At 44.1% G+C, this 27,285-nt stretch overlaps 1 protein-coding gene across 4 annotated transcripts; it reads right to left on the bottom strand.

Moving 5' to 3' along the window:
• Positions 1–1,421: 1,421 nt before the first annotated feature.
• On the bottom strand, positions 1,422–25,518 carry YIPF7 (Yip1 domain family member 7). Of its 4 annotated transcripts, none has more exons than XM_077301844.1 (7): positions 25,437–25,518; positions 22,379–22,495; positions 20,935–21,101; positions 14,231–14,376; positions 8,402–8,583; positions 5,965–6,055; positions 1,573–1,706 (listed from the first exon to the last, which is right to left on the bottom strand). In XM_077301844.1, exons 2-6 carry the CDS (start codon positions 22,492–22,494, stop codon positions 5,986–5,988), a joined length of 681 nt encoding a protein of 226 aa, XP_077157959.1. In that variant the 5' UTR covers position 22,495; positions 25,437–25,518; the 3' UTR covers positions 1,573–1,706; positions 5,965–5,985. The 4 variants fall into 4 exon arrangements, with proteins under 4 accessions (XP_077157956.1, XP_077157957.1, XP_077157959.1 ...); XM_077301843.1 differs by having other exon boundaries at positions 5,965–6,101; XM_077301841.1 differs by lacking the exon at positions 5,965–6,055 and having other exon boundaries at positions 1,422–1,706.
• Between the last annotated feature and the right edge of the window lie 1,767 nt (positions 25,519–27,285).

Below are 27,285 nucleotides of genomic sequence, written 5' to 3' on the forward strand. Positions count from 1 at the left end.
GCGCATGGAGGCTTCCTTCCACGGTGAGACCGTCCTTGTGCGCCTGTCCTCCCTTCATACTTTCATACACTGCCACAATCACATGGACTTAAAAGGGTGTGACTGTGCCGTTTCTATCCACAGCTAACTGTTATGGCAGGCTTACTCAGCCACAGTTTCATGAAACTCAGGGGTTTCTAGAAGAGGAAGTAGAGGAGGAGGAGAAGGAGGAGGAGGAGTTGGTTCTTATATGCTGCTTTTCTCTACCCTAAGGAGTTCAAAGCGGCTTACAGTTGCCTTCCCTTTCCTCCCCATAACAGACACCCTGTGAGGCAGGGGAGGTTGAGAGAGCCCTGATGTTATTGCTTAGTCAGAGCAGTTTTCTCAGTGCTGTGGTGAGCCCAAGGTCACCCACCCGGTTGCATGTGGGGGAGTAGGGAATCAAACCCAGCTTTCCAGATTAGAAGTCCACACTCCTAACTACTACACCAAGAAGAGTTTCCTGGATGAGTGGGAATTAATTAATTTTAATGTATTTTTTAATTAAACTTTTTTTGGATGATATGACCATACAGGGTAATATTGACTAGCCATCATCTTCCCAAAATGGCCCATGATGGGCCTGGAGGGGATGGGAAGGGTGGGTATTTACACAGTTATGCTTCTCAACCATATTCTGCATGATCACACACTTTCTGAAGAATGTTTCAGGGTTTTCTCAATGGTAAAATGTTGGGAAAGGTTGCGTTATGGTTTATATATTATAACAACATAAGGATTCTGGCTGGCTCCCCCTCACTGCCATGCTTCCTAGGACAGCAGTCAGGTCTCAGCTGGGGAGGTAAGAGAAAGGGCAAAGGCATTTGGAATATGCAAGCTGGTTTCACAAGCTGATCCTGTCTTACTTAAACTAAAAAATAAATTTGTAACATGTCTGAACTGAGCCAGTGTGCAACGACTGATGTGAGCACTGTTCACTCATTTTTCTGCTCCACCCCTTCCAACTCACAGCATACAGCCCCACTTATCCCTAGACCCTATGGACCCACAGACTGTAAAAAAATAACAGCAACTTCAGAGCATTTGGAATATTTATAGACGTTATCATTAGTTGACTCAGTAGCAGAGAGGGCTCATTTCGGTCCACTTAAGTCAGAACTCTCTTAGCCAACAGTTAGAGGCTTCCAAAGAACTCAACCTGGCTTGATCTGAGATTTTAGAATCATAGAGTTGGAAGGGACCTCCTGGAACATCTAGTCCAACCCCCTGCACTATGCAGGACACTCACAACCCTATTGCTCATCCACTGTAACCTGCCACCCCCTTGAGCCTTCACAGAATCAGCCTCTCTGTCAGATGGCTATCTAGCCTCTGTTTAAAATTTTTGTTCTTACTGTTGTCACACCGCCTGGTTCAGGGAAAGTAAATCGGCAGAAACACCATTCTTCTGCAGCTGTTTGCCCAGTGCTTTAATTTCATCATTTCTAAAAGAGTCCCTGGAGATGTTTTTCTATTCTGCCATCAGCTATTATATATACAGCTCTGAGTAGTCAGAAATTGCAGTTCAGAAAACAGTCATAAGTGCAAACAGGCCATAGAGCAAAGCACAAGGGTAGGCGACTAGGAGCTGCTGGCCTTCCATGGCCAAAGCTGAAGTGAATATTTTGGAGGCAGAGAGGCTGCACCATCCGATAATGATGAGCGCAAGCAATGTTCCTAGAATCCCCCTGCAAAACACAACAGCAAAGGGAAAATATCACTGATTCATACATGACAACTTTTCAAGTTTTTTGCTAATCAAGGTGCGACGGCCGCTATCCACTCCCCTCCCTCAAGGCAAAATTTCCCCTCCATTTTGCTTTCCCTTCTGTGATTGAGTCACCCTAGTTATCTGGTTTCTCCTTTCCTGAAGAATTCTGGGTATCCTACCATGTCACAGTATAGGATTCTGTCTGTTAGCTCAGCCCAGGGACCTGCAACCACACCAGACCCTTTAACTTATACAACTGGAATGTCCCTCAAGAACTTTCTATATTCCAAACTAACAAAATAATGTATTCAATATAGAGGGGGAAAGTCAGGTGAAATTGGGGGGAAATTCCTGATTTGATATAGATAACTCTGAGGTTTAGTAAGAACTTTAGTTCTTACACATCAGGCTAATGTGAGTTTCTTAAGCTATTCACACTTACTTAAAATCTTTATGTTGAGAGGCTTTAGTTCCAGTAATTTTTCCCAAACATTTCAATATACTTTCTTTAGTATTTTAGTTTCCAGAATGTTGGTATACCTTACCAGTATCCAAATCTGTTCTCTTGAAACACTAGTACTCATCTTGAGTTTTTAACTGACTCAAGGTCTCTAAAGGTAGTCTCTAACCACACCAGACCAGGGATCTCTGCACTCTGCAGAGCTAACTTCCAGTATGAATGGGTAGGGGAGTTCCCTGCCTTGAAGAACTATCCCCTTTCCTTGGGGTGAATGGGAATCTCTAACTACCCACTCCTCCTTGCCAACTTTCTCCAATTCTCCTGTCTGTGTCAAACTGCTCTCAAGGGTAATTCCAAAACTGTCAGTATTCTCAATTCTTCTCAGCTAGGGCTGAAATCACACTCCATTCTCCTTAGCATACAATTCAGAATTCTTTCTCTGCTCACCTGATGCTAACCAATCAGATATCTTGGAAGAGCCTGTCACTCAAGGCTCTCTGGCACTGTGAAGAATTAACCCTTCACTGTATTTTATCTGTTTACACATCACTTCTACATTTTTAAAAGCACAATTCATCACACAAAGCATGCCAAGGACTAGCAGCAAATGAAAACAGTGCAGCACTAGGGCAAACAAGCCAAGGGGGGGATGGGGGTCAACTCACTTTTTGATTTGGATGGAAAAGAGTTTTATAATTTGCAGCTTTTAAAAAGATGACATGGTAACAAGTATTAAATTAGCAAGCTGCTGCCTAATTTGATACGACTGCAAGACAAACAACCAGAAGGGTCCAGCGGGGGAAAAAGGGGACAATATAAACATGATTGATACAATCATTCCTGTACTACAGCCTGCAGCCTGGCTGGCTCATGCTTGTAGTAAAATGCTGAGATGGGAGACAGGACTCCGCCATTTCTGAGTGCATGTGAAGAATTCTGAAATGTTCCCTTCTGTTAAAAATACCCTACAAACAGAAGATCACTACAGCCAGCAAGGACAGGGTGTATAGTGTTTCTCCCTGCTATGCTGGTTTTCAATGTGCATATTTTTGACCATCCATGGCTTGAAATGGTATGCTCCATTGTAACTATCTAATTCTCTTGAATGTGTGAGAACCAAGCCTTCTGTTGGCTTTAAAACAGTCACACCAAAAGGACTGCCAAATCCGGATTTGGAAATTTGAGAGTGGAGCCTGGAGAGAAACCTCAGTAGGCATAATGCCATAGAGCAGGGGTAGTCAAACTGCGGCCCTCCAGATGTCCATGGACTACAATTCCCAGGAGCCCCTGCCAGCGAATGCTGTCAGGGGCTCCTGGGAATTGTAGTCCATGGACATCTGGAGGGCCGCAGTTTGACTACCCCTGCCATAGAGTCTATCCTCCAAAGCAGCCGTTTTCTCCATGACAAATAATCTTTGTAACCTAGAGATCAGCTGTAATTCTCAGCACTCTCCACCTGGAGGTTGGCAGCCTTATTCACTAACCTAAGTTCGCCCAAAGAATCCTGGGAATTGTAGTTCAGACTGGTTGTTCCCTTTTTTAGAGCTCCCAATCCCCCAGCCCCCGCCAGAAAAACACTTTTGGCATCAAAGGAATGAAGAACTGAGGTGGAGTCTTTCATATTAGCACTCTGCAAGACTATGTTTTGTAGAAGCAACAGGCTTGCTTCTTTTTCTTTATTCATTTATTACCTTCATTCCCCTAACCCCTTGTCCCACAAGCTGAGGGCAGTAGCTAGCGGCAATTCCATCAATACCTAATGAGTATACACGGCTTTGGGAAAACAAGAGGGCAAACTTCAAATAATTTGTTTCTACTTCTTGTATTTTCTTGTCCCCTTACTCTTCCTTTCTCGTAAATGCAGTTCTCTTCATGAAACAATGTGTTTATTCAAATTCATTTTCACATGCCTATTTTCTTTATCTCACGCACAAACACCACAGGGGACTAACTGCACATCACACTGTAAGTCTTATGACAGGAGTTCCCCTTGTTGTCTTTTTTTTTAAGTAGGTTCAGCAGGCCCCAGTATTATTCCAACCTGAAATGGTCTCACTGACTATTATGTGCCTGACTGGGGAAAGTTACTTACTTACTTACTTACTTACTTACTTACTTACTTACTTACTTACTTATTTAATGTCTTACTCGCCTCTCCCCAAAGGCTCAAGGCGAGTTACAACACATAAAACCCCAGTAAAACCATACAGTAAAACCCATAAAACAACAATATACACAAATAACTATAAGCACAATAAGACAAGATGCAGCAAAAAGAACCTCAAACCTTATCTATACTACCCCTCAATAACCCATTCTAGAGGGGGGGGGGGCATACCAAGTTCTGTATGACCACAAAGGACTTATCAGGTCAGAGCTACAACATAAGTGGCAGGGAAGGGTTAATAGACCCTGTGTTTTAAAAAGAGGCCATGTGGCTGCTACTTACAAAATTTCAAAAACCCTGGGAAAATGCAATTGCGGATATCCCAGTGTCTTGTTGCATTAAGCCCTAAGCCAATCTCAAACGAAAATAATTCTTAGCAAACTTACTCATTTCAACTTTTTCAAAAACTAGGTCCTTAAACTGAGTTTCCAGGAGGGGTGCAATCTCACCTGATGCATAATAATAATAATACATTTATTTCTAACCCACCCTTCCGCTAAGGATCAGGATGGGCAACAACATATATAAAGATACGGATAAAATAACAATTTAAAACAGTCTACATAAAACTGATTCAGACCACCTGCAATTTCCCCGTCGGGGAGGTACCAATGCCAGTATGGTGAAGATTTGGCTGATGTTTTGGGCAAGGAGGCCAGAATTTCAGTGTCATTGCTGGCCTTAACCACCGGCCTGATGGAACAGCTCTGTTTTACAAGAGCCTGTGGAACTGTCCCAAATCTGCAGGGCCCTGATCTTTACAGGGAGAATGTGACACCAGGCATGGAAAAAGTCCTGACCCTGATCGAGGCCAGTTTGACATCCTTGAGGCTGGCTAGAAACGGCAATGCCAGTTTGCCACAAAAGCAACAAGGAGAAGAAAGCTGAAAATCAAAACAGAAAGTTGTAAGACCCAATTTCGTCAACACCGAATGCAATAAACATATGTGAACTTAGAATGTTCACCTACTCTGTACCTTAAACATACAAGGTTTCCAGGCCAGGACCCAATGCAAACTAGCTCTTTCTTGGTTAAGATTTATTGTCACAAAGTCTCCCTGCTTCCAGACCACTAGTTTTAACTTCTAATTTGTGAGACTCATTTCTGCTTGGTTTACACATGAAATAGAGTACACCCTAGCAGGTATCTGAGCATTTATAAATGGAAGGATTTTAATTTTCATACATAGAAGATTTAAGACCAACAAAGATTTATTCAAGGCATGAGCTTCCGAGTGCAAGCACCCTTCGTCTGACAAAGGGTGCTTGCACTCAAAAGCTCACGCCCTGAATAAATCTTTGTTGGTCTTAAAGGTGCTACTGGACTCTGATTGTATTGTGCTACTTCAGACCAACATGGCTACTCATTTGAAACTATACATAGAAGAGTGATTGTCCTGAATTGGATATTTGCGATTGGCACAATCCTTGAGATAATCTGACTTTCAAACACTGCTTTGACTGAAATAGTTTCCCTTTCATAGGAGCTTTCAAGAACCAACTAATCAGTCATACTTCAAACATTAAATATATCTGCTGAATCTAGTTGGATGGCTGCAGGAAGAAGCAATCGTGGCTCCTTTAAAAAAAACAGCAATAACAACAAACCTCTGCTGCATGGCATTTGTATCACTTTGTTCCAGTGGTTTTCAATTCAAGGGTCAGGACGATCACGGGTATCCTGCCAGGCCACAAGCTCCTGTAGAATAGCAGTTGTAGAAGGTTCTGCTGCATGCCCTGCCCCTCTTTGCATGCATGATAGAAAGGTGAGCAGGAAAGTAAGGTGAGGTCACTAATTGGTGAAAAAGATTCCTCCTAACTCTGGTCTTTTGGCCCAGACATGTTGCTTGCTCTCCCTGGTGCCTGGCTTGTGTTTTCTGTTCTCAGCTGTTTTGGTCTGCTGTCCATGGTCCTGGCCCAAGAGCTGGTAAGGTAATCATAACTTGAGGTCCCCCTCTTCCTGTCACATGCCTGCAGCTTAGTGGGTCCCATGCTTAGGGGTGCCTGAATGTGGAGAGGCTGAAGATGACTAGTCTGAAACTGAGTGTTTGGGCTTTCAACGATGTATGCTTTAAAATAAGGGTAGTCAACATGTAGTCCTCTAGATGTTCATGGACTACAATTCCCATGATCCCCAGCCAGCAAATGCTACCCCTGCTTTAAAAATGTTAACACATTTATAGATTTCTAGAGGACCTGTGCATTTTTTAAGATGCTCTGGAAGTATGAATACAACAAGGTCCGCAGAGCATAATGAAGAAAGGATTGTTTGGAGGGTAGTTTAAGCCAGAGGTAGTCAACCTGTGGTCCTCCAGATGTCCATGGCAGGGGCTGGCAGGGGCTCATGGGAATTGTAGTCCATGGACATCTGGAGGACCACAGGTTGATTACCCCTGCTTTAAGCTGAAACCAGTTGTGTGACCGCACTTGCAAATAGGTTATGTGGTTGTGATATTCTTGTTGCATTAAAAAGTATTATTTCTTTCCATTCGAGATGCCTTCATTCATCTTCCTCTCCTGCTCATAGGACAGCTGATTTAAAGGATGAACACTGTCTTTCTCTGGTTTTATGAATTTATACAAGATATTTGGGTAGAGCTAGGTGCAGATTTACAGTGCAACATTTAAAGTCTAGCAGAGACTAGCAGAGTCTCCACTAGCCGTCCATCACTGAGAGTGGTGAGCTGGCTCACAGCAACCCCTTGACACCAGATAGCAGTTAACAATTATGGGATTTTGGATTAGTTGCTGCCATGGGATTTTTACAGTAGTTTTAATGGGGTAATTGTTTTATGTTTTTATTGGGGTTTTATATGTAACCCGCCATGAGATGGCATGCTGGGAGTGGCGGAATACAAACTTTATTATTACTATTACTATTACTATTACTACTACTATTACTACTACTACTACTACTACTACTACTACTACTAATAATAATAATAATAATAATAATAATAATAATAATAATAATACAGAGTCCCTGTTCCGAGAACTCTACACATCACATTTTAGTTATTTAACTGGATAGTTTCATTCATTGGCCCCTTGATTAATCAGTGTTAGGTCTGAAACCAGTGTGACAGCTTTCCTCTGGAATGAGTCCCATCTGTCTTTTAAACACACATAGGCAGCCCTGTTTAAATAAAAATTATTAACTAGGTTAATCAATTGCACCTGCTCATTGCTGTCAAGGCACAATAGAATTAATGGCTCCTTCAACTAAACCATGGTGTGTCTTATCAAGGGAACAAGAAATCCTTTAGAATATAGATTACGGCCAAGGCCAGCTTAAACTGCTCCATGGAAATAGGGAGTAAGGTATAAAACCTTTACTTTGCCTTCCAATTGATTTGTGACCTGATCCATCAATATAATTCTTAAATGTGTTTAGCGACCATATCCTCTTTCTTCAGCATTCTTCTCAGGCTCTGATGTGGGTTCTCAGTCCCATATAACCCCAGAGTAAGAATATGGACTTCCTGCCCCAGGCAAGGCAAACCAAAGCCCTAGGCAAACCATAACTTCTGTGACCTCCCCACATTCATTAGAGAGGGAGAAGTCTAGTGATAACACACACAAACACAATCACACAAATGCTATAAAATTTTAAATATCACTTATGTCTAATCTGGTGCCCCTTAAATCCTAGTGCCCTAGGCCAGCCTTTCTCAACTTTTTTACCATTGAAACCTTCTTCAGGCTTTGAGAAACCCCATAAGTGGTGCAATCATGCAGAATATGGCTGTGTACAAGCCCACCCAGGGGCCCTCCCCTTCTCACCCCCTCCAGGCCATTCATTGACCATTTGGGGGAGGGGTTGATATGATCATATACGGTCATATCACCCAATGAATGTTTCACAATTTAAAAATTGATAAACTCCTACCCATTTGGGAAACACTTCCACGGCCAACAAGAAAACTCAGGGTTTCACAAAATCCGGGTTGAGAAAGCCTGCCCTAGGCAAATGCTATGGTTGGGCCAGCCCTGGCCCCAGCCATTCAGAGCCAGCTGCCGGCATTCCACATGATGCTCTACTTACTGTAGGGAGAAAATCACTGCATAGCTGGACAGGATCACCATTGGCAGCAGGCAGTAGCCCAGCACACTGGCGACACATCCGTAGGAAACACTCGCTATGCTCATCAGATTCAACAAAGCATGGATTGCGATGCATCCAATGGTACTCATGCCATACACATAGCCAAAATGAACTTTTCCCGCCTATGGAAACAAACAAAGGGTAAGACAATTTTGCTGGGCCATTGGTGGGTGGGGCTGAATGTAAGTGGGGAGTCTCCTCTTTTCATCAGAGTGATTGTATTCCTTTTATGGTCTGGATCATTATTTGGGCCATCAATGAAAGACATTTGTGGCACTGATCATTCCCTATTTTCCCTGGGAAATGCTCCTGTGGATCGGCAGCCCTTTGGAAACAGAGTGGGTCCAGTGTGGGGGATGCAGCTGGAAGGGAAATCACCCCCTCCCTTCTTTTTGAGTTCTTTTATGAATGAAACAAGAGCTAATGCAATAATGGGAGACAGATATTTGCAAAATCCCTCTTTCTTCTTCCTTCTACTCTAGAGTCCCCCAAAAACATGAACAAGTACAGGGGGGACTAAGACCAAGGAGATGAGGTCTATTCCACATGCACCTTCTGTTCAGGCTCATACTATTCCACTCCATGCATCTATTTAAATGTGACTGTCAAGGAAGTAGATTTTAAAGCTCACAGTGCATCAAACCTTGTATAATCAAAGTGGATTTCCAACACTGTTCATTGTTTTTCAGTGTTCATTGAATATCTAGAAATACGGCTCTAGCAGCATCTAATAAAGAAAACAGATGCTTTGGGCAGTGGTTTTTGACACACACACACTCTCTTTTGTCCTGGCAACTATCTTTGGCCCTTGCTTGCCTCCTCCTCACAAGGGTCCATTTCACATAGGGTCTGCCCTCCCCCAGACACACCTGTTGCTGGTCCAGGTGGTTCAAATGGTCCTTCCAGGTGGGCTGCACCACCAAGCTGCTCCCCGGGCTACTTCCTCCTTGGCCAGGTTGTGGGTCCCTTTCCAGTTTGCCTCCACCCCCTGCCCATCCATGCCAGGCTCCACCTTGCAAACACTGAGCAGAACCAGTGGGGTGGCTTAACTGACAATGAGTGTGTGTGTGCAGGGGGGCTGTTCCCACACCCTCCCCCATCAGCTCTGATTGGTGCTTTGTGAAGTGGAGCCGAGCATGAGGGAGACAAGCAAGGGCTAGAGGCAGCTGCTGCGATGAAGGGAGAGAGGAAATGGCTTCATTAAATATTTGACTTAAATCTTTAGAGCTTGCCTTGCTAATTACTTTTTCTCAGCGATCCAAGACTAGTATTCAATTCATACTGCTAGTCTTATCCTGTTTCTGTTTTTTAAACAAGGAATTGAGTTTCTAAACCAATGAAGAGGGGAGAGCCAAGAGGATTTAACAGTCTGCTAAAATGGCTACCCAACAGTAACTACAAATAGAAGAAACTTTACCTACAATTTCAAAAAATACTTCCTGCCTGAAACCAATGAATAAGGGGAGATCTACTACACTGCACAGTAAGATGGTGGCGGAATGGCCTCCAGGGGGCATGAAATGGAGAGGGGAAGAAAATTGAATAGAATTGTCATGCTGGTGAATTACTTTTGCCTTGGGAGTGAAGAAAGTGAGGAAACTGAGGCAGTGACACTCTTAAAAAAACACAGAGAAACAGCAAATGGAAATTGAAAATGAATTGAGCCCTGAATTGAGTAAAATCCACGCAGAAGGAAAAAGAAAGCCTGATGCAGGTGTATGGTGAAAGTTAGGGGACATGCAGAATGAAAAAAATATACCTGATGGGAATGCATGGTAAAAGTGAAGGAAATCACCAGTGCTTAAAGGACCTATAACTTGGCAAAAGTGAAGTGCCTGAGATGGGAGGCTGTATATACTTTGTTGAATCACTGGGGAATGCTCATGGTATCCAACGGTTTCACAGAATGCTGATTAAAGACTCTAACAGGGAAATTAAAGATGTTTGAAGACCAATGACACACAAACAAACAAAAAAAAAGAATAAAAGTTGAAGGAAAACTAAATTTCAAGGAAAAAAAGTCTTCGTGACAGGATGTCTGCTGAGGGAGATTATTTTCTTCAGAATAGCTCCCCAACAACAGCACTGTTTAAAACACCATTTAATCAGGCAGTGAGGGATGAATGAAATCATCAGACTGAGTCGAGCAGTCTTCAGCCAGGAGATATAATAATATTTCTGTTTATTGATGGCTCCAAACCTCTGTGCCTAATGAAGAATGCATAATATGCAAGCTTTTAATTAAGGTTTTAATTGTGGCTTAAATGATTCCATTTCTGTTACAACTGATGAGCCACCTTGAGAGTCCTTTGTGTCTAAAGTGGGTTATAAAATGGAAAATAATTAAAAAAAAAACAGGTTGGCCCAATAAAAGTTACTGTGCACAATATTCAGCCAAAGTAAATTGTAACTCAGTGAACTCAACAAAAACTGAGCTGGTCTTTGTCAAGTTCCATCTCATTGTCTTCATAGAATAATAGAATCATAGAGTTGGAAGGGGCCATACAGGCCATCTAGTCCAACCCCCTGCTCAACACAGGATCAGCCCTAAGCATCCAAGAAAAGTGTGTATCCAACCTTTGCTTGAAGACTGCCAGTGAGGGGGAGCTCACCACCTCCTTAGGCAGCCTATTCCACTGCTGAACTACTCTGACTGTGAAAATTTTTTTTCCTGATATCTAGCCTATATTGTTGTACTTGAAGTTTAAACCCATTACTGCGTGTCCTCTCCTCTGCAGCCAACAGAAACAGCATCCTGCCCTCCTCCAAGTGACAACCTTTCAAATACTTAAAGAGGGCTATCATGTCCCCTCTCAACCTCCTTTTCTCCAGGCTGAACATTCCCAAGTCCCTCAACCTATCTTCATAGGGCTTGGTCCCTTGGCCCCAGATCATCCTCCTCTGTACCCTTTCAATTTTATCCACGTCCTTCTTGAAGTGAGGCCTCCAGAACTGCACACAGTACTCCAGGTGTGGTTTTCAGTGAGGCAAAGGCCTAGATTCCAGCAGGTGTCATGGTTTAGAGCAACAGCCTCTAATCTGGTTGGGTTCCCTACTCATCCTCCTCAGGCAGCCAGCAGGATAACTTTGGACCAGTCACACTTGCTTCAGAGCTTTCTAAGCCACGCCCACCTCACAGGGTGGATTCAAGTGGACAGCCATGTTGGTCTGAAGTAGCACGACAAAATTGGAGTCCAATGGCACCTTTAAGACCAACAAAGATTTATTCAAGGCATGAGCTTTCGTGTGCACGCACATTTTTTTTCGTGTGCACATTTTATTGTACCTCACAGAGTGTCTGTAGTGGGGAAAGGAAAGCTAGGTGATTGTAGGCTGCTTTGAGACTCCTTTGGGAAGTAAAAAGCAGAGTACAAAAGAAAAACCCAGTTCTTCTTCACTGAGATGTCACTGCGGTGGGCCATAGATAGGAAACCATGTGGTGTGCCATCTGTGGTCTGCCATCTTCTTCTCAAATACTGTCAGTAAATAATTTAATGTAGAAATGTAGAAACGTCATTCCCCCCCCTCGCTCTGTGCAGTAGGACAGAGAATTGTCTTGAGATGCATTTAACTATAGATTCAAGTGGGTAGCCATGTTGATCTAAAGCAGCTGAACAAATTTTGAGTCCAGCAGTGCCTCTAAGACCAACAAAGTTCAATTCATGGTATGAGCTGTGGTGTGCACACATATTTCCTCAGATACAATAGAAGTGTGGGTGCAGACAGAAACTCATAGCTTGAAAAAAAAATTGTTGGTCTTAAAGGTGACACTGCAATCAGAATTCATTCTGCATTTAGGCATGCAAGTCACCACCTACAAACTGAAGTAGCACAGCTCAGAGACAGGTGTACTCCTGAGAAAACTAGGCATTCATTACTGCAGACTTGTACCCATTGTTTCTCTGTACTTAACGTTTTTGTGAACCGTTCACCCTATGGCTGCAGTTTCCGTACAAGCATGTCACTTTCCCCACTGACGTCTCATCGGGCATGGCAGAAAGCAGCAAGGTTACCCTGTCCTTGGCTCTGTTTGGGATTATTTCGCTTTGCCTATTTTTAGTTTTTCTAAGCGTTCCAAGTCCATTACTACTGACTCCAGAAGAAGGGGTGTCAGAAGGTGAACGGGGTCAGGGGGAACCTCCTCTCCAGATGAACATTAGCGAGCAGCAGCCTTTTGAAGGCGCTCATATTTCTAGCACTTCCAAGATTGCTGCTGACATGGTGGTGCATAATGCCATTAGTGTAACAGATTACTATCAAGCGCCTCGGCAGTCATTAAAGGTTTTCAATAGGTTTAGCATTTTCAATTTGGGCAGGGAGGTTTGATTTGCAATATTTCATGCCGATGCCTCGCATAAACACAATGCCAGCAATAATCAGCTAATATTTTAACTTGTTTGTTCCTGAGCGTTTGATTAATTGACAAGGCCCCACTTAGCAGCTTAATCTAAGATTAACAAATTGCTGTGCTAGAGGCAGGAGAAGGCAGGACAGTTGCTAAATGAAAATTCCCTTTGAAATAGTGTGGCTTGTAAGAAAGAGATTCGGAGGCAGTAGAAATAGGGTTGGATCCAGCCACTCTGGGTTGCCCAGTTCCCCTCTTTGCTACATTCCTCACCCATATGTGGTTTTTATCCAGGTAATACCCATTTTCCATAGTATGACTTTTGGGGCACCCTCCTTCTTTTTCACTGGTGGAAAAGCAGGTTGGATCCAGCCCAAAGAGCGCAGGTGGGCATAGAGAACAGGTGGAAGATGGTGCTGGAACAAACTGGTTGCCAATTAGAAGAAGAAGAAGAAGAAGAAGAAGAAGAAGAAACAGAAGAAGAAGAAGAAGAAGAAACAGAAGAAGAAGAAGAAGAAGAAGAAGAAGAAGAAGAAGAAGAAGAAGAAGAAGAAGAAGAAGAAGAAACAGAAGAAGAAGAAGAAGAAGAAGAAGAAGAAGAAGAAGAAGAAGAAGAAGAAGAAGAAGAAGAAGAAGAAGAACTAGAGTTGGTTCTTATATGCCGCTTTTCTCTACCTGAAGGAGTCCTCTCCCCACAATAGACACCCCGTGAAGTGGGTGAGGCTGAGAGAGCCCTAGAGCCCTGCTTGGTCAGAACAACTTTACTGGTGCTGTGGCGAGCCCAAGGTCACCCAGCTGGCTGCATGTGGGGTAGTGCAGAATTAAACCCGGCTCGCCAGATTAGAAGTCCACACTCTCAACCACTACACCAAACAACTCATTTTAATATGCTTTATCCACCTTCTCCTTCGTTAGGGATATCCTATTAGGTGACATCAAAAACAGAATTTTGAAAGTAGTTAGGGAATGTCTGCACTGCCCAGTATTATGGTCTGCCATAACCTGACCAATGCACAAATCAGACATTCTGACCATTGTAGTGGGAAGCTGGGATTTTGTTCTCTGGTTCTCCAATGCTGCTAGGGACCCAATAAAGGCTAACTTCTGTCTGGAAAAGAGCAAGGCACTTAAGTTTTCATTCTGCTTTGCTTCTTCAGAATCACATCATGGTTACTTCACTGTCTGCCTCAGCAGACCTGATTTGGATTTGCATTATTTGCTCATTTTTTTTCTCTTGTTCTTTTCCTCTCTTTCTCTCCGTGGAAGGGGAGGGAGGGAAAAATCTCTTGCAATTCCATGTAATTAGAATGGCTTTTCCCATTCAAGCCGAAGGAACAGCCCAGCAGCACCTTCTGCCATCCCACAGACATTATCCCCTGGAAAAGGCCGAGATTCAAATGCCTATTGTTTCTCTTGCACTATACCAGTAACAAGGTGCCTCCGAGGGCCAAGCAGAAAATCATCGGCCCCGTCAAGTCCGTCTCATTCATAATGCTGCCATCTGCCGGCTTCATTGGATTGAGGACTGTTAAGGTTTTTTGCCAGATGTGATCAAAGTTGATCCCAAGTTCTGCAACAGGGGGGAGAAAAAAAAGTTTTTGAAATGGTTCAATCTCCTCAAAGAAAAATTGTGCTATAACAGTTCATCAGGGAAACCTGTACTCCCAAAGTAATAAAACAGAGAATTGGCTGTAAGCAAATTACCCTAATGACTCATGTGCTGTAGCCAAGGCTTAATTTGGACTCTAAATTGGGAAGTATTGATTACTCTGTTATGAAAAGGGAAAATGATACAAACCAGATGCCAACAGTGACTCCATGTGGTCTCAATTCAATTTTTTAAAATGTAAATACTGATTAAACAAACTCTCGATAACTGGACAAATAACTTTGAAATTATTTATTTATTGCTTATCGTATGGCAGAGATACACACAGGAAGCATGGGAGAATTTAAACTATGTAGCCAAGTAGGTACAAGGGTAATGCAGACAGATAGGGCAATTCCCCTAAGTATAAAAATCCAAGTTTTCAATCTTCTCAATTGCAGCTGGGGAGAGTACAAAGAGCTCCATCACATCTTTTTCTTGGATTTTCTTGGATGCTTTAGGATGCTTAGGGCTAATCCTGCATTGAGCAGGGGGTTGGACTAGATGGCCTGTATGGCTCCTTCCAACTCTATGATTCTATGATTCTATCTCCCTGGAAAGCATGACGCTCATATTCCTGTGACAGATGGAAAACAGTGTGACAGGCTACCCCACAATCACATTTAGGACCTGGCATTCTGCCCTGTTTAAACAATAGGTCTGCACCACTGCCAAACCCTGTTCATATTCTATTAGCCATCTTCCCTACATTTTGTGGGATACAATTCTATCTCACCTCCTTGTGGTGCACCCTAGGTAATGCTAAGGAGCTGGAAATTTTGGTTGCCAAGCAATTGTACAATCTCCTGGCTATACTATACCCGTGAAATAACTTTGAAAAGACTGCATGCTGCTGTTTTCTTTGCCTGTTCCAAAATATAGATGAAAACAGAGGTATTGATGGATGCTGAGGGATGTCTATGGAGCTGGAACTGCCTTTATGCAAACTGTTCAGGATCTGCCTTTAGCATTTGCCACTTTGTTTCTGTTTGGAACCCACCAAGCCAAAAGACAATGATGGTGTGTGTCTTTCCTTCAGGTACTCGAGGAATTAATGGACTCGCCTCTGGCGTGAACCTCAGAATGGCACCGAATACTGCAGGCCTGCTCAAGGAGTGACCCAGCTTTAGAAATCCAATAGCCCTGCCATGAGTGGTGAAAATATCCTAGGCTGAATCCAAATTTATGTGAACTTAGGCAGATTTTAAGTGGGTGGGCAGAAGGGAGTGTGTCTAAGCTTGGCTCCTGTGGCCCTTTCTTGCATACCCAGGGAACTGCTGATCACTTTTCCTCCAGACCAGATTGGCCAAGGATTCTAGGGGTTTTTTTGGGGGGGGGGGCTCATCTGGATATGGAATTGGAGGTCCCTTCCAACTCTATGATCCTATGATTCTAATAGAAGGAGAGAAGCAAAGGATGGCAATTCCCCCTCCAGACTACAGACTCCCAGCTTGACCCTCACGGCATCCCTTGGGGTTCTCTGTCCCTCTGAAGCAGCATTCCGGGGAGATCAATGCAAGGGGGAAGGGAGGAAAGCCATGTCCTCCCTTGACGGGAGTGCCCTCTGTGTCACAGTGATGGAAGTGCAATTGTTGGAGAGCAGGCTTGGTGTAGTGGCAAAGAGTGGCAGACTGTAATCTGGAGAACCGGATCCAATGCCCCATTTCTCCACTTGCAGCCAGCTGGGTGACCTTGTGCCCTCCACAGTTCTCTCAGAGCTCTCTCAGCCTCACCTACTTCACAGGGTGTCTGTTGTGGGGAGAGGGAGGGAAGGCCTTTGAGAAAGGTCTTTGAGAAACAGGAGGCTTGCTGAGGGAACTTGGGCCAGTCACTGTTCTGTCAGAGCTCTCTCAGCTCCACCTAGCTCACAGGGTGTCTGTTGGGGGGAGAGGAAGGGTGGGTGATTGTCAGGTGTTTTGAGACACCTGAGGCCTGTTGGGTGACCTTGGGCAAGTCTCAGTTCTCTCAGAGCCCTCTCAACCCCACCTACCTCACAGGGTATGTTTTGTAGGGAGCAGAAAGGTAGAAGTTTGTAAATTGCTTTGGAACTCCTTTGGGGAGTAAAAAGCAGGTACAAAGAACAGCTCTTTCTCCTTCTTTTAGAGGAAACTTTAGTCTGAATTCCACCTCCAGGCTTCTGCTGTGCACCACCCTGCGCCCTTCCCCTGACAGCACTGGACGTTATGAGTTGGCAGGAGCCCTGCAGCTCCCCAAAGGGTGTGGAAAGGTAGCACTGGAGGACAAGGGAGTAGATGCTGGCAGCTGGCTCAGGTCTGCAGCCGTGGGTGGAGGGCAGAGAGCGCTATCCCCGTGTTCTTCTTATTTATGTTAGCAGGATCTTGGGGAGATATAAACCTTACTGGCATTTATACGATATGATGAGCCTGGGGCAGGGGTAGTCAAACTGTGGCCCTCCAGATGTCCATGGACTACAATTCCCAGAAGCCCCTGCCAGCATTCGCTGGCAGGGGCTCCTGGGAATTGTAGTCCACGGACATCTGGAGGGCCGCAGTTTGACTACCCCTGGCCTGGGGTTTATTTCAGCCAGGGCTTTCTGCCATTGACAGGTTTTTAAAGGACGTTTAAATACGGAGCGTCGCTTGGTCCAATGCTGCCACCGAAACAGAGGCCAAACGCGACTCCCAGGGACTTTCTTGAGTTTTTTTCTTTAGAATTAGAATAAGCCACCTTAATATTCTTTTTCTGTTTCAAAACCGGCAAATTTATTACAAGCTATGTAAACAAGATGATAACAAGTGTTTATTAATTACGGGCACCTTAACGTGATCTCTGATTATGCAATATAAATACAGAGGGAAAGGCAATGCCATGAAATCGGAATGCAAAATTTATCGTGATACTGTCATCCAGAGGCGGTAAAGTATATGATGCATACGCCATAAAAATGACTTAATGCCTTTATTTCCCATGCAAATTGTGGCGCTGCCCTTTTGAACGTAAACATGTGTCTGTGTAACAAATGCAAAACCACAAATCAACCTTTATCCCCCACCTTTCTTTTCTGAATTGGCAGTCTAGGATTGAACGTTAGTTATTAACATAGACTGAAGAAGAAATGGATTTTTTTACCCCGCTTTTCACTCCCTGAAGGAGTCCCAAAGCAGCTTACAATCGCCTTCCCTTCCTCTCCCCACAATAGACACCCTGTGAAGTAGGTGGGGCCGAGAGAGCTCTGAGAGAAACTGCTCTGTGAGAATGGGACTGGAACTAGCTCAAGGTCACCTGGCTGGCTGCATGTGGAGGAGTGGGGAATCAAACACAGCTCTCCAGATTAGAAGCTGCTGCTTTGAACTACCACACCAAGCTGGCTCATTGTTCTGTGACTGACCTAGACAGAGGCAAGTCTCTGCCAGTCTACCCAGGTGAATGCTGGGGGGTGGCACAGTACAGAGGGCCCTCATGAACCACAGGGACTCACTTGCTCCCACTCATCAAAAGCACAGGAGGGGACTGGCATCTTTTCAGTGCCCATAGCACAGTCAGCAATCAGCAGCCAGTGCTGCAGGCCCAGGATAGAGAGAGAGTGATGGATGGATGGATGGATGGATGGATGGATGGAAGGACAGGACAGGACAGGACAGGACAGGACAGGTGGATGGATGGATAAGATGGACGGATGGATAGGACAGGACAGATGGATGAATAGGATGGATGGATAGGTTTGTTTGTTTGTTTGTTTGTTTATAGAGGGATATATATCCCTGAAAGTCCCAGGGGGGCTCACAACAATACAGAATAAAATAATCTAAAATACATTAAAAACATTTAAAATGTAACTACCACCCCTCCCTCCCTCATCCTCTGGCAGGACAGCACACAGAGGAAACTAAGCATTTGGCTAAGGCCAGGCACAACCAACCAGCCCCAGCTCCCCCCCCCCCAGAAACCCACTAAGACTCCTGGACCTGTTTGAATTACTATTAGAGGGCCAGTTTGGTGTAGTGGTTAGGAGTGCAGACTTCTAATCTGGCATGCCGGGTTCGATTCTGCGCTCCCCCACATGCAGCCAGCTGGGTGACCTTGGGCTCACCATGGCACTGATAAAACTGTTCTGACTGAGCAGTGATATCAGGGCTCTCTCAGCCTCACCCACCCCACAGGGTGTCTGTTGTGGGGAGAGGAATGGGAAGGCGACTTTGAGCCTCCTTCAGGTAGGGAAAAGCGGCATATAAGAACCAACTCTTCTTCTTCTTCTTCTTCTTCTTCTTCTATTATTTATGTTATACTGTTACCCGGTTATATCAGTTAATAATATGAATGTTGGGGAAGGCACTGGCATGGGGAAGGCACTGGCATGGGGAAGGCACTGGCAAACCACCCCGTATTGAGTCTGCCATGAAAACGCTAGAGGGCGTCACCCCAAGGGTCAGACATGACTCAGTGCTTGCACAGGGGATACCTTTACCTTTAATATGAATGTTATAGTTATTATGTGTATGGTCCCATGTATAGTTTCAGCTACATGTAAACCGCCTTGAGCCTTCGGGGAGGGCGGAATATAAATATGAATAAAATGAATGAGTGAGTGAGTGAGTGAGTGAGTGAGTGAGTGAGTGAGTGAGTGGGTGGGTGGGTGGGTGGGTGGGTGGGTGGGTGAGTGAGTGAGTGAGTGAGTGAGTGAGTGAGTGAGTGAGTGAGTGAGTGAGTGAGTGAGTGAGTGAGTGAATATCAAAGGCCTGGGTGAAGAGGTGTGTTTGTCACGAGTTGCCAAAACCCAGAAGTTTTCCAATTTCCCAGTGATTCCTAGAGCTAGCCCGTGTCACTTTCCCCCCTTAAAGTGACATAGGGACACCACTGGCATAATAGCTAGCAGAGGGCCTTTTGCCACAGCAAGAAACCTGGTGCCTTAGCAACTTCCTGTTTTGAAGAGGATCTTTTGATAGGCTTGGCTCTACCATTGGATTGCTTTAATTCATCTCCCCAAAGATTTATACCTCCCCTTCCAGGTAAAGCTCAAGGATAGCTTGGAGCAATACCACAACTCAAACCGAATCTGCATTTTAACAAGAAGGAATGTGATTTAGTGGATCTATGCAAGGGGTCAAAGTCTTCATTTTAATATTGCATGCAATGAGATTTTAGCAGGGGAGAGAAGGAATCTCAAGAAGATGTGTACCAGCTTCATAAAATCTAGGCTGAGTTTCTACTGTCCTTTCTTGTTGGCGGTATCTAAGGCTGGTTGTGAACACAGGCATGATTCATTGAGCTTAAAGCAAAGGCCTCTAGGACCATGACCCACAGCCTATGACCCTGAAGGAGCCAGTGTATGAGGTCTTGTTGTTGGTTGTGAAGTCGTGTCTGACCCATCGCGACCCCATGGACAATGATCCTCCAGGCCTTCCTGTTCCCTACTATTCCCCGGAGTCGATTTAAGTTTGCACCGACTGCTTCAGTGACTCCATCCAGCCACCTCATTCTCTGTCGTCCCCTTCTTCTTTTGCCCTGCATCACTCCCAGCATTAGGCTCTTCTCCAGAGAGTCCTTCCTTCTCATGAGGTGACCAAAGTATTTAAGGTCTAGGACCAGCATGAGGTCTAGGACCAGCTTTGGTGTGTACTGGATATTTTGCTGCTGGTTTGAGTTGTTGATTATATTTTAGAATCCCGGTAGAAGGGAAAGCAGATAGAAATGAACCGGCAAGTAAAGCTGTGGCATTGTCAAAAAAGGCCCATTATATAGTATTTTGTGGTAATGTTGCCAAGGCAACTGGGGCAGACTGGAGGGGGCAGCCATTGGCAACGGTGTGACCTCACTTCTGGGTTCCCCTGGAAGTTGCATCATGCCACAGGCTCAATGGCCATTTTTTAATTTTATTTTCCTTTCACCACTGCTCTGAGAGGATATGGGAGTGGGAGTGAGGAATCCCCCACCCCATCAGAAGTGTGTGTGTTTGTGTGTGTGTGTCTCTGTGCGGGGGGGGGGGGATGTGGTTTTCTCCTGTTGGGAAGAAAGGAAAGCAGCACACTCCAGGGGGACATGTTTGCTTTCGCAAAGCTGTCATCAATGCAGGGGATGCATTTAATTATTCAATTTTTATCCCACCCATTGCCCAGGGAACTCACGACAGTTTCCCACATTCCCCCTTTTATCTTCACAACAATGCCATGAGCAGCTTATGTGACGGGAGAGCGATTGGCTTAAAGTCATCCAAATAAACTTCTTGGCATACCGGGAAATGAAGAGTCCCTGGTCCCTCCCAGTCAGTCCATCAAGTTATATTCCACCTGCCTCTGGAAATGCAAGATGGCTTAAATAACTTCTTGTCGCCGCATACATTTGGCAGCATGTTATTTAAATTGAACACCCTTTACCATTACACATTGTCTTTAATATATGGGCAGAATAAATCACTTTCCAGATGCCATAGAAATCTGTGATGAATATGAACAAATTCTGCTTTATGCCTAGCTGCTGGAACATGCAAAAAAAAAGGGGTAATTAAATGTTTTAATTCTGTACCTTCTAGCAAAGGAGGTTCTTCATCAAAGCTGTCAGGATAAGTGCTATCAGATGGAAATTCAGAAGAGCGTGCTGGCTGAAAAATCTGGCCTGTGTATGGCTGAGGAGATGAAAGCGTTCCTGGACGAGCGAATGCATCCAATTGCGGTTCCCTCCCTGTCTGGCTTCTGTAGTAGAGAGGATAATAAAACAAGACCAGAGTAGCAGGGATCAGTGACTTGGTCCTAGTAAGAGTGCTCTTGATTTAGATGGATTCAAAAGGGTGGTAATGGCTTAGGGCAGCCTTTCTCAACCTTTCTGAAGCAGAGGAACCCATAAATCTTTTCCAGGCTTCCAGGAACCTTGGAAGTGGTGCCATGCCCCTTCAGAGAAATTAGTAAGAAGTAAGAATCAGGAGTAAGCCAATTAATCAATTGATCAATTGCTTATTGTTTCCATTGTGGGGAAACAGACTAGGTCTGTGCAGCGACAGGGGAAGTGGGGTCCAGTGAAGTCTAGTGAGGTCAGCAGCCTTCCAAAATTCTGGGAAAGGCCACGTAAACTCCTGGGGGGTCTCTGGTATAACCTCGGGGTTCCTTGGAACTCTGGCTGGGAATCCCTAGAGTGTCACTGAGCGATGAGCACTTTGGGTCACTGGACCTTCCATGAGAGGAGGATACCTTTTAACCTACTGCAGACCACTAGATCCCCAGGTTGTGTTGAATGCGAAATGCCTTTGTGTTGAGGTGATACTTTTAGACATGAATCACTGAAGAAGTCCTTCAAAAATGAGGTATCCACCTAGGGCAGTGATTCTCAACCTTCCTAATGCCGTGACCCTTTAATACAGTTCCTCATGTTGTGTTGACCCCCAGCCATAAAATTATGTGAGTGTTCTTTCACAGAAATTAAACTGAAACTGACCAATGGAGTGAAGATCCATTGTTTATGATTGTATAGAAATTGTCCCCCCCCAGGGTTTCTCAGTTCAGTTCTGCCTCTTGTCCCACCATGCCGATCTCGCTCTTTTCCGCTGCTCCAGATAGATTAACGTTCTATCTCGATCTACCCCGCAAGGCTGTTGTGTGGATGGTGCCCCCTCCAGCCAAGCTGCCTGCCCTGCCGCAACCCCTGTGAAAGCGTTGTTCAACCCCCAAAGGGGTCCCGACCCCCAAGTTGAGAACCAATGACCTAGGGACTTGTTTTTACTGTATTTTCCAACCCAGAGTTGATACCCCGAGGGGTAGTCCATACTGGATGTTGTATCCAACAGTTGGAAAACTCAATCAAGAAAGCTATTAGCAACATAAGAACATCGAACAGCATGCTTGGGATAACCTAGGTGAGTTGGAGCCATAGGTCAGTGGAATGGGCCCAGTCCAGGTAAGGAGCCCACCTGCCACAGAAAATCATGGCAATCTATGTTAAAACAAATCCCTGTTGTCTTCTGATCTTAGGCCTTTACCTTTGGCTGCCATAAACGCTTCCAGTGGTTTCAGACGCATTGTAGTCTTGCTCTTGATCACCGACAGTATAGTTCGACTGGTAAAAGTCTATATCAAATTGCTCTACATTGGACATTCTGAGGAGAAGGAAATGTTCTTTAGTAACAAGGAAGTGTTTGATAAAGTAAATGTTTTGTCCGTGTGTCTTTTGGAGGGGAAGTTTGAAATCCCTGAGCTGCACAAGCTAACAGAACAGCTTTTTGATAAGGAATACAGTCATCAGATTGCACATTGTCACTCCACCTATTAAGTAAGGAGCCTGTTTTCGACAGAAGGAGACTTCCTCAGTGGCAAGAGGCTCTTATGCTAGGATGGGGTCCAACCTGTTGTCTGTTGGCACAAAGAGTAAGTTTATACAGGAGAAGAGGAGCTACTTGAAAGAGCCTCAAAGCCTCACAATTGCCTATCCTTCTCCTCCTCACAACAGACACCCTGTGAAGTAGGTATGTGTGAGAAAACTGTGACTGGCCAAAGATTGCCCAACAGGCCTTATGTGTCTCAACACGTTGTCTGTCAACACAGAAAGGAAGTTTATACAGGAGGAGAAGACCTACCTGAAGGAGTCTCAAAGGAGCTTACAATCACCTTCCCTTCCTCTCCCCACAACAGGCACCCTGAGAGGTAGATGGGTCTGAGAGAGCTCTGAGAGAATTGTGACTGGCCCGGGGTCACCCAGCTGACTGCATGTAGAGAAATGGGGAATCAAACCCAGTTCTCCAGATTAGAGACCACTGCTCTTCCCCACTACACCACGCTGGCTACAGGCAGATCCAACTTGATGTCATGGTTAGGAGCGCCAACATCTAAACTGGTGAGCTGGCTTTGATTCCTCACTCCTCCCCCACATGCATCCAGCTGGGTGACCTTGGGCTCACCACAGCCCTGACAGAGCTCTTCTGACTGAGTAATAATATCAGGGCTCTCTCAGCCTCACCTATCTCACAGGGTGTCTGTTGTGGGGAGAGGAAAGAGAAGGTGATTGTAAACTGCTTTGAGACTGCCGGTAGAGAAAAGCAGCATATAAAAACCAACTCCTCCTCCTCCTCCTTCTAAATCATATAGTGTGGTGAACTCAAGCTGTTCACAAACGGCAATACAGCAACAATATCTTGGCATTTAAAACTTGGATTTTTTTCTTCCTCAGCTGAATTTAAAAACTAGAGTACGATTGACCCTTTGCAGAAACCATAGTTGATTTTTACTTTTGACTCACACATTCTAAACTAATCCCAGAGGGAAAGGCAACATGGCCTTTGATTTAAGACAAGTTAGTCCTAAGGGACAATAAATGTGAACAGGGCAATATTGATCGGAGCACGACAGAACTGCAGTGGTGAGAAAGGCAAACTCTAGGTGGGGAAAGGAACTGAAAATGAAACGGCCAATCTTCTATTTCTCATGTATAGAGCTATATGGTGGCCTCATTTGAAATACTGTATATAGTTCTGGTCACTGTATCTCAAAAATGACATGGGATATCTGGGGAAAAGTACAGAAGTCAGCGACAAAGATGATGAGGGGATTGGAGCCTATTTCCTATGAAGAAAGGCTGAAGAACCTTTTCAGTTAAGAAATAAACATTAAAGGAGAGATGCTAGAGGTTTGTACAATTGTCGGGTGGAGTTGACAAAAGAACATTTTTGTCTTCTCCCAAAATTCCAGAACTTGAGGGCATCCAATGAAGCTGATGGGGAGTAGATTCAGGACACATGAAAGTACTTCTTTACTTGACAAATGATTGAATTGTGGAATTCACTGCCAGAGGATGTAGTGATGGCCACAGGCACAGGATGGCTTCAACAGATGTGTGGAGGACAGGTCTGTCAGTGGCTATTATCCATGGTGACTAAAGGAAACCTGCACATTCAGAGAGGCAATTTACCTCTGAATGCTAGTGCCAAGAAGCAAAATCAGCAAAAAAAAAATCTCAGCCTTTGTACACAGTGACTGGAACTCCTGAGGAACTGGCTAGCCACAGTATGAGACAGGATGCTGGATTAGATGGACCACTTGTCTGACCCAGCAGCACTTTCTTCTGACATTCTTATATCCCTACACTATAATTTCCTCTCTTCTTTCCTAAGCACAGTCCCAAGGATTAACAATGCAAATTTGATTGGAATGCCAAAGAAAACAAAAAAGTCTTCATCACTTGGCGGATGACAACAATAGATAGAGACAGATTAATTTCCTAGGTGCCACAAACATAAAGGCCCCTTCTCAAGGTTACTTGTTGAGGCTCAGGTGCTGGGGGCACCCAAAACAGGGCCTCTGAACATGACTGGAGTGGACGAGTAGGTTCATATGGGAGTAGACACACTGGCATACCCATGTATGAATGTTACGAGATAATACCATGAAGTGGAGGGGGGAGAGAAGAGAGGGTTACCACACAGCACCCCTTAGTTTGGGGTCTACATGTGTACAGGCTGTAGACTTTCACATTAGCCTTTGAATGCATGGAGCAATAACACGAAACCATACATGGATTTCTTCAACATGTTTTAAAATCTGATAAGCATTTCCTACAGGGATCTTTCTTAAAAGCCCTGCAAGCCACTTATTTACAAATCTGGAATGATGACCTATAATCAGATTAATTGGTTGCACTCTGATGCATTCATGTATCAAAAACAGCATAAAATCACATCATATAACAACTCAGTTTCATACCACTATACAAATCGTACAAGTTTCCAAATTAAGAATAAACATCTGATTTATTTTTAATAAGCCCAGTATATTAGGAAAATTTTATTAGAAGTGTGACTTTCTCAATGAATTATGCACACATAAAATTACAAACTGAAGCATAATAGTTCTTACAACATCTCTGGTTCATATTTTAAAATTTAATTTTCAGTTCAAATTTAATGCTTTTTGATATTCCTCGGAAGCACAAAAACCCCTGTCAGTTATTACTATTAATTACTGCCATGTGTACCAAATATGCATTTATTACTAGCTAGAGGTTAGAACTTGGCCCCTTAAATAATCTTTTAAATTTAAGGTCTGTACCTCTTAATATTGCAGCTGAAAATTTCCTACCATCGATGCAGTTTACATGAAGAGAAACCAGTCAAGTGTGAGTGAAGCGGGGGTGAGCTTGTACTATATATAAAGTCCTAAATTTGGCCTTCCAACAGACGCATGACGGAAAGAAAGCCACTGTGTGTCATGGAAAGTATTACAAACATGATTCATTTGGTAACAACAATAATAAATGACAGGGAAAGTGGCCATTTCACAAGGGGGGAAACCCTGTGTTTTAAAATTGGACGATTTAAATTTTTAATGTAAAAACATTCTTGTACAAGGTCATATTGGAAAGATGACAAAGTTCCCGTACTGTTAATAATAACTGCACAAAACATGGAATTTGAGAAGAGAGGGCTACAATTTCCGCTGGTTCCCTTCTCCCATTGCAGACCTGAGTTTTAAGTTCCCTATTTATCTTCTTGTTAATAGTTTTTTGGGGGAAGATGGGGCTCAGCATGCTGCAATGGAAGTGGGAAATGAATACATGCCAATGTCTGGGCTCTGGGACTTTCAGACTTTGTGCTTGAATTCTGGGTTTTATTCCGAGGCCAGAATAATCGCAGTGCAATTCACTCTTTTTGAACTTCTGATTTATCGTCCTGCCGTGCTGTAATACATCATATGCAGTGTCCCTAAGATTCAGAACCTTCTTGGGAAATTAATGTGACCATGTGAGAAGGAAAACACACTTTCAAATGTCACATTACTATGCAGGGGGACAAAAAAGTTTCATTAGCAATAAAACTCCCCTCATCAATAACATTTGGTGCTTAAAACTTCCTTTTTAAGTGAGAGCCATCTTGGTGCAGTGGTTAAGAGCGTCGGCCTCTAATCTGGGGAACCAGGTATGATTCCCCATTTCTCTTCCCCAAGCAACCAGCTGGGTGACCCTGAGCCACCCACAGTTCTTTCAGAGCTCTCTCATTCTGGTGAGGGGAGAGGAAGGGAAAGGTGTTGGTAAGGTGCTCTGGGCTTCCTTTGGGTAGTAAAAACATGTTTAGTGTAGTTCAGCTGTCACTTTTGGAATTTTGCGAACACTGAGTGGGAGCCATCACAAAATGGCTGCCATGGCCAACCACAAAATGGCTAAGAGGGCTGAAGCCAATCACAAAATATTGGCAGGTTCCTTTGAAAACCAAATGTCCTCCCATGATGGAGACAGCTGTTTCCAAATCAGTGCTCCCAGCAGATACAAAAGGGATGTCCTTTAGACTTTTCTGAAGAAACTTTTGTTCAAGTCACGGAATGGAAAGTTGGGGGGTGGTTGTTTGCTTTGAGACAAAAGGTAAGAGGGACCAAGAAAACACACCAGGGGGACCAATAAGCATCACATCATTACAGACTATCACTGATGCACCATATTGATGCTAGCCACACTAGGCTTTTCCAACATCTAGTCCAGGGGTGGGCAAACGGTGGCCCTGCAGATGTCCATTGACTACAGTACCCATGTGCCCCTGCCATTGCTGGTGAGGACTCATGGGAATTGTAGTCCATGAACATCTGGAGGGCCACAGTTTTCCCACCCCTGATCTAGTGTCTTTGCAAGAATGGTTTAAGTTTCCTTATTTCAGTTCAGTTTGGAACTTGCTAGCAGCCTGTTTAGTTCAGTCCAAGGTCTCCTCCTAGTGGACCTTAGTAGTTACAATAAAGTTACTTAGGGATTATGTGACCATTCTAAGTGATGAAACATAATGTTTTGCCACTGAACATTATTTTTCGCATGCTAAAAATAAAACCTATACAATAGCTTTCTATCTCCTTTCCCCTTTTGGCTCTCCATTGCCCATTTTCAAAAGTCATACATATTCTGTATTGAGGATCACGC

The sequence above is a fragment of the Paroedura picta genome, chromosome 10 (assembly GCF_049243985.1).
Source record: "Paroedura picta isolate Pp20150507F chromosome 10, Ppicta_v3.0, whole genome shotgun sequence".
In the NCBI taxonomy this organism is placed as follows: Eukaryota; Metazoa; Chordata; class Lepidosauria; order Squamata; family Gekkonidae; genus Paroedura; species Paroedura picta.